General features: G+C 39.9%; 1 protein-coding gene across 1 annotated transcript; it reads right to left on the bottom strand.

The window, feature by feature from the left end:
• Window positions 1-9,134: 9,134 nt before the first annotated feature.
• PCDH20 (protocadherin 20) lies at window positions 9,135-13,653 on the bottom strand. Its single transcript, XM_069758171.1, has 2 exons — window positions 13,480-13,653; window positions 9,135-13,065 (listed from the first exon to the last, which is right to left on the bottom strand). Exons 1-2 carry the CDS (start codon window positions 13,624-13,626, stop codon window positions 10,429-10,431), a joined length of 2,784 nt encoding a protein of 927 aa, XP_069614272.1. The 5' UTR covers window positions 13,627-13,653; the 3' UTR covers window positions 9,135-10,428.
• Between the last annotated feature and the right edge of the window lie 1,348 nt (window positions 13,654-15,001).

Raw genomic sequence — 15,001 nt, 5'->3', positions numbered from 1 at the left:
CGCAAAGGGGGCAAAAAGACCCACCGTGCCGAACTAACGGCACGGCGGTACACCCTTTGCGTCTCAGAGCTTCCAGCAAAACGAATTGACAAGCTGGACAGAAAAAGTAGCAACTAAAGCAAAGAAGCACTTATCTAAGCAGAGCAGCAGGCCACAGGAAAGATCCAGAAGCTCAGATCCAACACTGGAACATTGACAAGGAGCAAGGAAGACAGAATCAGGCGGAGTTAAATAACAAAGCAGCCAACGAGCTCACCAGAACACCTGAGGGAGGAAGCTCAGAAGCTGCAGTACCACTTGTGACCACAGGAGTGAATTCAGCCACAGAATTCACAACAGTATGGGGTGTAGAGAGATGGTGTGTTACACTCCAAGGTGTTCCCCAGGTTTCCTCTCCATTGCTTCGATCTTCTGGCTCTCGTTTAGTAGTTGTTGGAAACTACACTGCATTAGGCCTACAAATTGGGTATGGGGTGTAGAGAGATGGTGTGTTCCACTCCAAGGTGTTCCCCAGGTTTCGTCCACATTGCTTCGGTCTTCCGACTCTCGTTTAGTAGTTGTAGAAAACTACACTGCATTAGGCCTACAAATTGGGTATGGGGTGTAGAGAGATGGTGTGTTCCACTCCAAGGTGTTCTCCAGGTTGCCTTTCCTGAGCTTCTATCTTCAGGCTCTCGTTTAGTAGTTGTTGGAAACTACACTGCATTAGGCCTACAAAATGGGTATGGGGTGTAGAGAGATGGTGTGTTCCACTCCAAGGTGTTCCCCAGGTTTCCTCGCCATTGCTTCGATCTTAATGCTCTCGTTTAGTAGTTGTTGGAAACTAGCTGCATTGGGCCTACAAATTGGGTATGGGGTGTAGAGAGATGGTGTGTTCCACTCCAAGGTGTTCTCCAGGTTGCCTTTCCTGAGCTTCTATCTTCAGGCTCTCGTTTAGTAGTTGTTGGAATCTACAGTGCATTAGGCCTACAAAATGGGTATGGGGTGTAGAGAGATGGTGTGTTCCACTCCAAGGTGTTCCCCAGGTTTCCTCGCCATTGCTTCCATCTTAATGCTCTTGTTTAGTAGTTGTTGGAAACTACACTGCATTAGGCCTACAAATTGGGTATGGGGTGTAGAGAGATGGTGTGTTCCACTCCAAGGTGTTCCCCAGGTTTCCTCGCCATTGCTTCGATCTTAATGCTCTCGTTTAGTAGTTGTTGGAAACTACGCTGCATTAGGCCTACAAATTGGGTATGGGGTGTAGAGAGATGGTGTGTTCCACTCCAAGGTGTTCCCCAGGTTTCCTCGCCATTGCTTCGATCTTAATGCTCTCGTTTAGTAGTTGTTGGAAACTACACTGCATTAGGCCTACAAATTGGGTATGGGGTGTAGAGACGGTGTGTTCCACTCCAAGGTGTTCTCCAGGTTGCCTTTCCTGAGCTTCTATCTTCAGGCTCTTGTTAAATAGTGGTTAAATGGAACAACTGCATTTGGCGTACTAGTTGGTTTGGGGCCTACTAACAGTGTCTGCCGCTCCTTGCTGTTCTCCTGGTTTCCTGTCCTGAAATTCCATTTTCAGGCTCTCGTTAAGTAGTTCTTAATGTTAGACTGCATTTGGCCTACTAGTTGGGTTGGGGCCTACTATCAGTGTCTGCCACTCCTTGCTGTTCTCCTCCACTGAACAAAGCTGTGCCGCCTGTTTACTACGGTTGCCAATTTTGAACTGCATTTCGACTACTTACTGATTTGGGCCTACTCTCTGTGTCAGCCTCTCATTCCAGTTGTCCTCCACTGCAATGCCCCCTGGTTAGTCCTGTGCTACCAATTTTGAACTGCATTTAGCCCACTTTATTCTTTGGGCCTATATCTGTGTTTCCTCCTCATCCTGCCCATTGCCCAGCCAGTGATAGATGAGTCTGCTGGTACATTGACCCATAACGCAAAATTCCCCATGCACGCTACACAGCAAGATTGTGACCCTGCTGAAAGTGCGGTTCCTCTTCCCGCATACCATACCACCTTACACGGGGACAAAGAGGAAGGTGCAGATGAAAGTGCAGGTTCCTTCATAAGGTGAGGGGAGGAATACTAGTTGGCGACGTCACTGGCACAGGGCCTCTCATAGTACGCAAAAGTGTTGCTGCCGGTGGGAGGCGCCCCCGCCGTGCAAACACACCGCTGTACTTTGAGGGGCCCTGTGCCAGTGCCAATGTCAACGAGTGGGCCCCCCTGCTTGCTCAGGATCTCAGCACTTGCAAAGTTGAAATACTTACCTCTCCCTGCTCCACTGCCGTGACGTGTTCCAGATTTCCTGGGCCCACTAATTACTTGAACCAGCCCTACCCCCAACAACTTTAGCCAAATGACCCCCAATTTCAAATGCCTTCCAATTATTATAAGGTAAATTACGATTGACAAGCTTCTGTAACAAGAATGGATGTTTTTGCCATTAAAATGGGCAGTGTAGGTGTTTTCCTGGCCTCCACTCACTGCCGACTATGCTCCCCCATTGACTTGCATTGGGTTTCGTGTTTCGGGCGATACCCGACTTTTCGCAATAATCGGACGATTCCACTCGACTCGACTTCTAAGATAGTCGGGTTTCGCGAAACATGGCTCGACTCTAAAAAGGTCAAGGTCGCTCAACCCTACCGAAGACCATTCCATCAAAGTCTGCATTTTAAAACTACTTCCTTTCTGAGCCCTGATATGTGCTCAAACAGTGGTCCCCCCACATATGGGGTATCAGCTTACTCAGAACACATTGGACAACACATTTTGGGGTCCAATTTCTCCTGTTACCCTTGGGGAAATGAAAAAATTGGGGGCTAAAAAAATCATTTTTGTGAAAAAAAAATTATTTTCACGACACTGCATTCTAAACTTCTGTGAAGTACTTGGGCATTCAAAGTGCTCACAACACATCTAGATAAGTTCGCTGAGGGGTCTAGTTTCCAAAATGGGGTCACTTTTGGGGGATTTCTACTGTTTAGGTAAATCAGGGGCTCTGCAAACGCAACATAATGCCCGCAGACCATGCTATCAAAGTCTGCATTTTAAAACGTCACTACTTCCCTTCCGAGCCCTGATGCGTGCCCAAACAGTGGTTCCCCCCACATATGGGGCATAAACGTACTCAGCATAAACTGCACTATAAATATTGGGGTCCATTTTCTCCTGTTACCCTCGTGAAAGTAAAAGTCTGGGGGTGAAAAGATCATTTTTGTGGAAAAAATATGATTTTTTTTTTACTTTCATGGCTCTACATTATAAACTTCTGCGAAGCAGTTGGGGGTTCATAGTGCTCACCACACATCTAGAAAAGCTCTTTGGGGGGTCTAGTTTCCAAAATGGGGTCACTTGTGGGGGGTTTCTATTGTTTAGGTACATTAGGAGCTCTGCAATTGCAACATGACGCCCACAGACCATTCCATCAAAGTCTGCATTTTATAATGTCACTACTTCCCTTCCGAGCCCCAATGTGTGCCCAAACAGTGGTCCCCCCCCCAAATATGGGGTAACAGCGTACTCAGGACAAACTGGACAACACATTTTATGGTCCAATTTCTCCTGTTACCCTTGAGAAAATAAAAAATTGTGAGGTAAAAAAAAATATTTTTGAGGAAAAAAAAGGATTTTTATTTTCACAGGTCTACGTTATAAACTTCTGTGAAGCACTTGGGGGTTCAAAGTGCTCACCCCACATCTAGATAAGTTCCTTAAGGGGTGTAGTTTCCAAAATGGTGTCACTTGTTGGGGGTTTCTACTGTTTAGGCACATCAGGGGCTCTCCAAACGCGACATGGCATCCGATCTCAATTCCAGCCAATTCTGCACTGAAAAAGTCAAATAGCGCTCCTTCTCTTCCAAGCCCTGCCGTGCGCCCAAACAGTGGTTTACCCCCTCATTTGGGGTATCGGCGTATTCAGGAGAAATTGAACAACAAATTTTGTGGTTCATTTTCTCTTTTTACACTTGTGAAAATAAAAAAAAATTGGTTCTGAGATAAAATATTTGCAAAAAAAAGTTAAATGTTAATTTTTATTTCCACATTGTTTCAGTTCCTGTGAAGCAAATAAAGTGTTAATAAACTTCTTGAATATGGTTTTCAGCACCTTGAGGGGTGTAGTTTTTAGAATGGTGTCAAGTTTGGGTATTTTCTGTCATGTACTCCTCTCAAAGTGACTTTAAATGTTAGATGGTCCCTAAAAAAAGTTTTGTAAATTTTGTTGCAAAAATGAGAAATAGCTGGTCAAATGTTAACCCTTATAACTTCCTAACAAAAAAAAAATTGGTTCCAAAATTGTGCTGATGTAAAGTAGACATGTGGGAAATGTTATTTATTCACTATTTTTGTGACATATCTCTCTGATTTAAGGGCATACAAATTCAAAGTTTGAAAATTTCAAAATTTTAAAACTTTTTGCCATATTTCCGTTTTTTTCATAAATAATCGCAAGTAATATCGAAGAAATGTTATCATTAACATGAAGTACAATATGTCATGAAAAAACAGTCTCAGAATCAGTGGGATCCGTTAAAGCATTCCAGAATTATGAACTCATAAAATGACAGTGGTCAGAATTGTAAAAATTGGCTCGGTCATTAAGTACCAAATTGGCTCTGTTACTAAGGGGTTAAGTGAAAAATAAGGAATTATAAAAAAAAACTGATACAAACAGAATGCAATTACAATGACATCTGAGAAAAAAATTGGTCTCTTTCATTTATATGGTAACACTCACAAGGATTTGAGAATCAAGCCTTAGGCTGCAGTCACACTAGCAGTATTTGGTCAGTATTTTACATCAGTATTTGCAAGCCAAAACCAGGAGTGGGTGATAGATGCAGAAGTGGTGCATATGTTTCTATTATACTTTTCCTCTAAGGCCGGGATCACACACAGCGAGATGCGGCCGAGTCTCGCAGGTTAAAACCAAGCTTTGGCGCCGGCACTCCAGAGTGGAGCGGGCGGCCGCATAGCAATACATGGAGCCGCACGATCCGCTCCGGAGTGCCGGTGCCAGAGCTTGGTTTTAACCTGCGAGACTCGGCCGTATCCTGCTGTAGTGTGATTCCAGCCTAATTGTTCCACTCCCGATTTTGGCTTACAAATACTGATGTCAAATACTGACCAAATACTGCTAGTGTGATGGCAGCCTTAAAGTTTATTTTTGTTTGAAGCCTGGTGAAAGTAGCAGAAGTGTCCATCAATGGTATCTTGGTTACAAGTACAAAGGACAACTAAGAAATAATAAATCTTTCATGATCATGTGTTTGTGAATAATGTTTAATAAAGCAGGAGCTCAACTGTAACTGTTTGTAATATTTTTGTAGACTTTTTACATTTCCAAAGAAAAAATGTGCTTACACACCTGTTTGTATAAGTGTAATGTGAAGGTGCACATTAACACTGTGGCCATTAACAAAGCATAGGATAAAAAAAATAGCAAATACCCTGCAGAAGAAAATAAATAGTAAGGATCCTTTCACATTGTATCTAGGGTCACTTTCACTGGTCCCGCACAAACCCCCAGGAAAGGATTTGTTCGTACCTCTAGGAAGCTGACACTCTGACGCAGTGTACTACGTCTGAGTGTCTACCTCCAGTAGGCATACACTCCTGAAAATGATGCACGGCGAAGCACACATTCTCTCTGCCGGAACCATTACAGTCTATGGCCTTATTGGCTCATACGTCCGAATCCCGTTTAACTGAGGGTTCAGATGCAAGCTCTGAAAGGGCCTCTGAACATGTGCATTGACACTATGTGAAAGCACCCTAATAGTACATGTAAATAATTATTGACATCAATGATCATAGGTACAACTAGGGTGCATATGTGGGTATCTTAGACAAAATTTTGGAATAAAGAAATGTGTAATCCAGAGAAAATAATTTTTCTAAGCCTTCTTCAATATAACCATTGATGTCATTAATTATACATTCCATGCAAAGCTCTTATATAAGCATATATTGTTAATACAATTGTTTTCTGAACCTTATTAAGACCACAGTTAAGTTTTTTTTTATTCAGATACCTCCATAAAGGCCATATATGGCCAAAGCATTGTCAATTTCTGTTTTTTGTGGATTAGATTGCAATAAATTCTTTAATTAAGGCCGAGGTCACACTAGCGCAGTATACGATAATAATAATAATCTTTATTTTTACATAGCGCTAACATATTCTGCAGTGCTTTACAGTTTGCACACATTATCATTGCTGTCCCCGGGGAGAACAGACAAACTCCTTGCAGATGTTGTCCTTGGTGGGATTTGAACCCAGGACCCCAGCGCTGCAAGGCTGCACTGCTAACCACTAAGCCACCATGTGGCTCATACGGATGAGTGCTATGCAAGAAAACATTGCATAGCACTCGGACCAGTGTTAATTTATGGGGCAGATCACATCTGTGATTATTTTCACATGCCAAAACGGCCAAGTCTTGGCTCACATTACACCCATATAAGTCTATGGGTGCGAGTGATATCATCCGAGTGCAGTGCAATATAACGCCAACGCTGGCAGTGAAGGAGATGGAGAAATTACTTACTCCGCCTCCTCCGCAGCTGTGCTCCGATACTCTCTGTGCGAGAGGCTCGGAGCACAGTAGCGTGACACTTGGCTCTTGCTCACAGCAGAGCAGGAGCCGAGGGTCATTAGCATATCACATCGGATGCCATACGCTAGTGTGATCCCGGCCTTAGATTTACTCTCATGTGTGCTGAAGTACCTTTTAATATTGGTGATATTGAAATTCTTTTGAGCACCAACCTATATTGAGCGAGTGTATTCATACTTGTATATCGATAAGATACACAGCCTAAAAGCCCCTAAATATACAAAGTATATGCAAATGAAATAAAGCAAAACTAAAGAAATATAAAGACAAAATGAAAAGCCCTTTTTATATTTGAATATTTCAGTATGTTGTACCCCTTACAAGAGTCTTTTGAGAAATACTTGAAAAAAAATCATACCTAGAACATGCTGCATTTGAAAAAAAAAAGAAAAAGAACTGCAAACACTAAAAAACAAAAGCAGAAAAAAAAATCTGAATAAGGTCACTCAATAAAAAAAAAGAAACAATGCTTGGACTTAGTTTCTTTTATTTCAAACAAGGCTGAAAAAATGCTGTAGTCAAAAGCACCTTTTAAGTGGAACTCGACTTTTATATACTTTTTATATAATGCAGCTCTATAAAACACCCTGTAGATGGATGGTGGTTTGGATCCCAAGACACCCACCGATCACTCAAGTTAGTAAGCAGAAGAACAGAAAGCCTACGGGCCTGTACACATAGTGTACAAGACTTTAGACTTTATGTACATCAATGTGTATACACTCAAGCAGGACCTGAGGTCTACTGTACTTGACTCGTGCTGCCCAAAGTGTGAGTAGCATGAATCGCAGCCAGACTGCATGATTGCAGCCAGATATATTAATTTCCTCACTGGCTCTTCCTAACATTGCTGCAAATGATTGAAGCGTTTCTTCCTATGTACACGTGAGAGAGAAACACCCATTAATCACCTGCAGCAATAGTTGAAAGAGCTGGCCATGGGTAGTGCAGGACTAGTCTAGGTCTTTGGTCCTCGGCTAGATCTTCAAAGTATATATTCTCTAGGAAGCGCCAAAGCAATTCGGAGAATAATATACCTTGCGCAATTCATGTTGCCTGTGGTTTGGGCAGCATATATTGCCTGACAGATTCCCTTTAAATACAAACATATCACAAATTTAGGAATACCATATTTATCAAGTCTTGTACCATATTTCCTCAACACATGCAAATCTGCCACATTTTCCAAAGCAAAACTGGAGATGAGCCACTGGTTTACAAAGATGAGGACCACATTCAAAATGGAGTCTCCATTACTGTATATTTGCTTTCAACAGATATTCCATGTCCTTGCTGCAAAAACCATATTATGAAGGATGCATTTGTGCAATAAAGGATGCAGTGAGCAAATTTACCTTTTGTGTTTTCACGTTTATTTTCTCGTCTCCATTCTCTTTCAATGACCCATGGTACAGCAGCCACACATGCAGCATATATAGCATATATGGTGAAGGGAGACCACTCAGCAGCAAAGGGAAAAAGAACAGCTATGGAAAGGCCTGTGCCCTACTTGCATTGTCATAGACTCACCATAAAGATATGCACAGTGCATTCTTGCAGTAAAACCCTAGCCGTGCATCGTGTTCATAATACTGGGTCACTGTTTCACATATTAATTAATAAGCCCCATCTTTATTTATAAAAGCTTCATAAACGGGACATCCAATTTATGAAGCCTGCACAATAAAAGTCTGCCTGGAAATGCAAAGTTTTTAAAACATTTTTTATCAATGTCATCATTTTTCTTTATAAAATAGATCTCATGCGCCTATACATGGTGCCATTTTTTTACTCTTTAGTAGCAAGGACAAAATTTACTTCAGTTTTTTGTCAAACAAGTTAGATTAAGTTTCCACCATCACTGCTTGCTGAGTTACCATTGTACTATTAGGCCACCTTCACATGTTCAGTATTTTATCAGTATTTTACCTCAGTATTTGTAAGCCAAAATCAGGAGTGGAACACTCAGAGGAATAGTGTAGGGCTACAGTCACAAATCCAGTATTTGGTCAGTATTTTACATCGATATTTGGAACCCAAAATGAGGAGTGGAACAATCAGAGGAAAAGTTTAATAGAAACACGTCACCACTTGTGGATTTTTCACCCACTCCTGGTTTTGGTTTGCAAATCCTGAGGTAAAATACCGACAAAATTCTGAAGGTGAGTACATGGCCTTACAGAAACACGAGCACCACTTCGGGATTTTTCACCCACTCCTGGTTTTGGTTTGCAAATCCTGAGGTAAAATACCGACAAAATACTGAAGGTGAGTGCATGGCCTTACAGAAACACGAGCACCACTTCGGGATTTTTCACCCACTCCCGGTTTTGGTTTGCAAATCCTGAGGTAAAATACCGACAAAATACTGAAGGTGGGTACATGGCCTTATAGAAACACGAGTACCACTACTGCATTGGTGGAAAATACTGACCAAATGTGTGCACGTGGCCTTATAGACAATGAAATATACAGTAAACTCATATAGGGCTTAACTCTAATATAAAAATACATACAAATAACATGTTAGGAAAATATAACTTTAATTTAAAGACATATAAACAGTTTTGGTACAGAACAGACGTGATGCTGTAAATCAATAGATTTTTTTTCTTATATTTTTTTTTTTTCAAATAAAACATTAGCATTTTGCTTGCTATATACAATGAAACATCACATGGACATTCAGTGCTTACATTTGACGCCTTGAGAAGCAGACTGAGGCTGGTTATATGTTAACTACACAACTCAATAATCAGAAATTAAATTGATGGAATATGAGTCTAGGGATCGTAATGCTTAATAATGCCTAGCAAATAAATATTATACCACGCCATAAAGGGTATTGCTAAATCTGCTGCTGTGGAAAATCTGTCACTACACTTAAAAGTTATGTTTTAATTCCATCCACGCAAGGCCAAAAATATAAGAGATACCGCTAAAGAGAATGCATAAATAAAGAATATATCACTGTGCTACATCTCCAACCTAAAACATATAGTAAGCCAGATGAAAAGCTAAACAGTGGGAGACCAGTCTGGCTCTTTTAGACATTGAGAATGACATATAAACCAAGCAATCCTTTGTTAATATAAAAGTGAAAACTCACAGAGACAAGCATTGTGTGTTATGATTGTCAAGCAAGTGCATATATCGTCCAAAATAATAATAAAAAAAAGGTCCAAATACTGTGGATGATATATCCCTCACACACACACTAAATACAGCGAATAATAAGAAACCCCTCACAAATGCAACCAGTCATGGTTACATAATACCTTGCATCATGTGTAATACTAATGAATCTTTGCTTGTAAATGAATTGCACTTCTTGTTAATCCCTTTTTAACTCTCTCCCTTACAGCTTGAGGTACGATAACATACATTCAGTGTATCAAATTTGTCTCTTTTTTTTTTTTTGCATTTCAGTAGAAATATAGAAAGGTTACATTTATTTTATGCAAATGGTATATGACAATAAAACATTAAAAATATATAATATATGCTATTTTTCACAATAGCTCTGGGCCCTCTGCTGGGTATCAACTAACCAACATCTAACTTTGATGCATTTGGTTTTGCAGGTAAGAGACGTAAGTTGTACATGTGACTTCAGTAAAGAGTAGTGCTATATGCAATATGTATAAAAAAAAACTTTACAAGTTTTGTTGCTTTAAGTAAAAAAGCTGTAAAGAGATATTTACATATATATTACTATATGGTATAAATTAGTGGACCTTCATGATAACCATTTCCAAACACATTGTGTTATTTGTAATTTTCCATCCTCCAACAGGTATTGATCAGGAAAAAAAATGTTTTAAATGTTAGAAATCTCAATTGGCTTTTTATCAAGTATATGGAAGTCCATTTTGCCATTTAGTGGGATTTGAACTTCCAAGTTTTCATTTATTCTATGATCCTTCTTTCCTTTTCTCAAGCAAATATACATTGCCATCAGAGTGACAAGAATGACAGATCCCAAACAAAATATTGACAGAGTGACGAGTGTAGGGACACAGGAATCTGCTTCAATCTTTTTATGAGTAGGTTCAATTGCTATTTGTGGTTCCTTCTCTTCTATGTTGATATCAGGATCTTTCCTTAACAAGTTCTCAATGTAGCTCTCATTGGTTACAGTATCATTGACAAACAAATTGACCATAACTGTGGAGAAAAGTGGTTCGGGATAACCATGGTCAGTTACTTTAACTAATAATCTATATAAGCCATAGTCATCCCTCATTAAGGCCTCCTCTAATGTTATGTTTCCTGTTTTGGAGTCTATCCTAAAAGATTCAGGTCTAGGCCCCCTTCTTCCTATAATACTATATGCTATGACTGCATTCATCCCTGTGTCCTTATCAACAGCATAGACTTCAGTAACAGGAGAACCAGGCAGAGTTGAAGGAAGGACTAGAAGATATGACATATTGGACTGTGGGAATAGGACCATTGGGGGGTTGTCATTAACATCCAGAAGTAATATCGTTATTTTAGCTGTAGAAGACAAAGTGGGGTCACCTCCATCAGATGCTTCGACCCAAAGAGTATAAGAACTCTGTTGTTCTCTATCCAGTGATACCTTTGCTCTCATGAGTCCTTTGCCAGTGTCGATGACAAAAATGTCACTTCCATTCACTATAGAAAGGGCTATCCAGCCATTCTGTCCAGAGTCAGCATCTGTGACGCTAATTACTCCAATTTCACCAAAGCCCGGAAAGTTCTCAGGAACAAAAAAACTGAAATCTTTGCTGATGAAACGAGGGCTGTTGTCGTTTTTGTCTAGAACTGTAATATGAACAGTGGCTATGGATTCTCTTGGAGGGTAGCCAGAATCTCTTGCTTTAACAGTGAACCTGTATTTCTCTTTTTCTTCACGATCTAGCATAGTTGTAACTGTAAGAATTCCAGTTTGCTTATCAAGAAGAAAATATGAAGGTGCATCAGGTCCCAAAAAGTAGGAAACTTGACCTCTTTCACCACTGTCAGAATCAATAGCATGTAACTTGGCTAAAAAAGCATTAGGTTGGTTGTTTTCTTCAATTGTAACTTCCACGGTGGGCTGTGTGAAAATAGGGGCATTGTCATTCTCATCAAGAATATACACTTGTATCGGTTTCCTAACTTTAGATCCATCCATACTAAGTGCAACCACTGAAATATTATATATTCGTTTTGTTTCATAATCTAAAGTATTTGCAGTCTCAAGCAAATATTCATTTGTATAGGTTTTGTATGCAGAAAGTCGGAATGGTCCTTCTCCTTCTAAATAACAATTTACCTTGTTCTTGCCATCAGGATCTTTGATAGTAAAAAATGCAATCGGAGAATTAACAGGTTCTAACTCCTTTAAATAAACAATTCCATTTTCTTCATTCGCAATATAGCGGGGTACAACTTCGGGTGGTCGGAGTGCCACTTTAGTAATGGAAATAAATACGCTCATAACAGCTGGGATGCAGCCTGGACCATTGCCAAGTACAGTTAATTTATGTTGTTGAATGGTGTTGCCGTCTACTTTTTTGAAAAGTTTTATTACTCCTGTATTTTCATCCAAATAGAAAAGTTCTTTTGAAGACTGCGGAACACGTTCGCTGAAGGCATACGTTATTATTGCATTGCTACCTAGATCAATGTCCACAGCTTGTACCTTGGTTACTTTCATACCAACACTTGAATTTCCAGGAATAGTCACATTAATAGTAGATTCATTGAACTGTGGACAATTGTCATTGACATCACTAATGAGAATAGAAAGTGTAGCAGATCCTACAAGGGGTGGGTTGCCGCCATCTTCAGCAATAATTATAGTTTTGTACTCAGACTTGACCTCTCTGTCCAAGGTCCCCATTATTATTAGGTAGGGTGTCCTTTCCCCACTCTCATTCTCTTCCACATCTAATGTAAATACACCGTAGTAGTCCACTAACCTGTAGGTCTGGACCCCATTCAGTCCTCCATCAGGGTCATAAGCAGGATGCTCTATAGCCAGCCTGGTGTTAACAGGAGCATTCTCTGGGACAGTAATATAAATCTGCACTACTGGAAACGAAGGAGCGTTATCATTCACATCAATGATGGCAATCTTTACTTTGACGAGCCTAAAATATTCCTGGGGCAAAATGATTATATCAAGAAGGAGGACGCAGTCCTGGACACCAGGGTTCTGTGGGCAAAGAGCTTCTCTGTCCAACTCCTCTGCTGATGTGTACAGCTCCCCTGTGCTGTTATCAAGCTTCACATACTTCCCACTTAGCCCTTTAGATGCCAGGCTGAATGAAAGAGGGGGGTCAGTTAACAGAACCAGCTGCAGATCACGCACAATGTTTCCAATGAGAATCCCCTTGGGTAATCCTTCCTGTAGCATGTATAACAATTCAGAAGCTGTGCTGTAACTTGCTGAACTAATTGTGGGTCCAGCCAAGGCAACAATCAGACACAGGAACACAAAGTGCTGAAAAGAGAGACACATGTCTATAAATACAGATCCCGCAATGACGATAAATAATAATAATAATAATATTAATAATAATAATAATAATAATATTGTCTAGCATGTTTGCTGTATTATTATTATTAATTATGCATGATACAATATAATAATAATAATAATAATAACTTAAATACATTTGTAAATATTTTCAGTAATTAAAGCTAACATTTATCACTTAGGTCTATAATAAATGTAAAATTAATGTCATTTTTTCACTATTCTTCTGTCATCACTGCTTTGTAAATGCCATTCATTCCAGTATAACACAACATCCTTCACAATTCACACATCATGGTTAGAAATTACACAGAGCTAGCTATCTAAACATTGGTAAAACTACTAGTTGCACAGTATGTGTGCTGTCAGATCACCTACCTGTACACGGCTTGGGCTGGTCCTGGTTGGACTGGCTTGTTGCCCCATATCCAGGTTCGAAGGCTTTAGAAGCCAGCTCAGTATTCCTGTGCGCTGTGTGATCCTTTCATTCCCTTGGTAGTTTAATCCCAATGAAACTGCAGTCATTTAGTTCCTGGTGTTAAAGACACAGACACTCCCTCTCTGCTCATGCAAATCTCTGGGCAGCCCCAGCCAATAGCCACAGATGCATCAATTAACAAGGCATTCAAAAGGGATGGACGAGCCCTGACCGGACCATGAAAAGCAATATTTGGCTTTAAGAAGAAAGTGCGTGGTGACTTATAGAAAACTTAGATGGAACAAGACAGAAACGCTTATAAATGATTGTTTAAATGGAAAACATATAGAGATAAGACATATATAACACAGATGTAGCAAAGTCATAACTGTTAACTGTTTCCGTGACGCAGACTGATAAATCATAAATCACACAGCCTTGCTACATTATATAACTTCAAGTAAAATTATAGATAATATCAGGTATCAATGAGCAGCTGTATCTATCTATCTATCTACATATAAATGGTATATATTACATATATCCACATCTATATATAGAACAAGAGATGCATTTATATATACATATATATACATATATATATATTTCCTTGTATTTCTTTAAATATAGATATATAGATTTCAATATATAGATATGCAGAATGACACATTTGATATGTAGCAGACCTGAGTATGTGATTGCCTTTGATTTCCTTTAGTACTGCAGGTACTCCTAATACAATAACTTAATTTGATACATTACTACTCTGCAGCAATGAGGTGGGCACAAATTAGGCTCTGCTGGATCCATACATAAAATACAAATAGCTGGCTACATATGGATAACTAAGTCTCACCTGCTGATGTCTGCTGCTGATTACAGAGCTGGAGTTGCTGCACAGCACAGACCTCCCTCCTACTCACAGTATGCTGGCTTGTGTGGTCATTCCATGTTTTAATTCCTTTCTTGCTCTGCAATTGATTTGGCTTGAAAGAAAGGATTGCCGTCCCCCGGATGTTGTTACTTGAAATGTTCAGTTCAGACATGAGACCAGATTTATCACATTTTCGACTATGTGCGCTGGCTTGTAAGTGGAATCTGTGCACCAGGCAGCTGTGGCAGTCGAGTTAACTATTCAAATGCTCATGCATGAGGGATATTCCAGGTTCTAAAGCAAGACATATAAATTAAATGTTAAATATTTATACTGATGCACAAAATAATAAGAATCACAATACTAATATTATTAAGAAAAACTTATTTGAGAGAATCATCCCATTGCAATTTGAGGGTGTCAATTCAATAAGCATTCACTATAAGTATAAACTGAATATCTATTACAACATTAATCCCTCAATGCTCCCATGTGAGGTATGGGTACAAGAACTGAGCCAGCACTGTGCTCACGATGCGAAGATTCAAAAGTCTGCAGTCACATAGAGCTGACAGCAGACTTGAGCTCCTATCCTGGGCAAGCCCCTT

Source organism: Ranitomeya imitator, chromosome 3 (assembly GCF_032444005.1).
Source record: "Ranitomeya imitator isolate aRanImi1 chromosome 3, aRanImi1.pri, whole genome shotgun sequence".
Classification (NCBI taxonomy): domain Eukaryota; kingdom Metazoa; phylum Chordata; class Amphibia; order Anura; family Dendrobatidae; genus Ranitomeya; species Ranitomeya imitator.
The sequence above is the reverse complement of the archived record's forward strand: the minus strand, read 5'-3'. Positions and strand labels throughout refer to the sequence as shown.

What these genes read in the sequence shown, in the direction of transcription:
- PCDH20 (XM_069758171.1), bottom strand. Translation starts at nt 13,626, where the DNA reads ATGACTGCAGTTTCATTGGGATTAAACTACCAAGGGAATGAAAGGATC. An exon ending in CCAGCCCAAGCCGTGTACAG is followed by an intron (nt 13,066 to 13,479) that starts GTAGGTGATCTG and finishes CTCTCTTTTCAG; the next exon opens with CACTTTGTGTTCCTGTGTCT.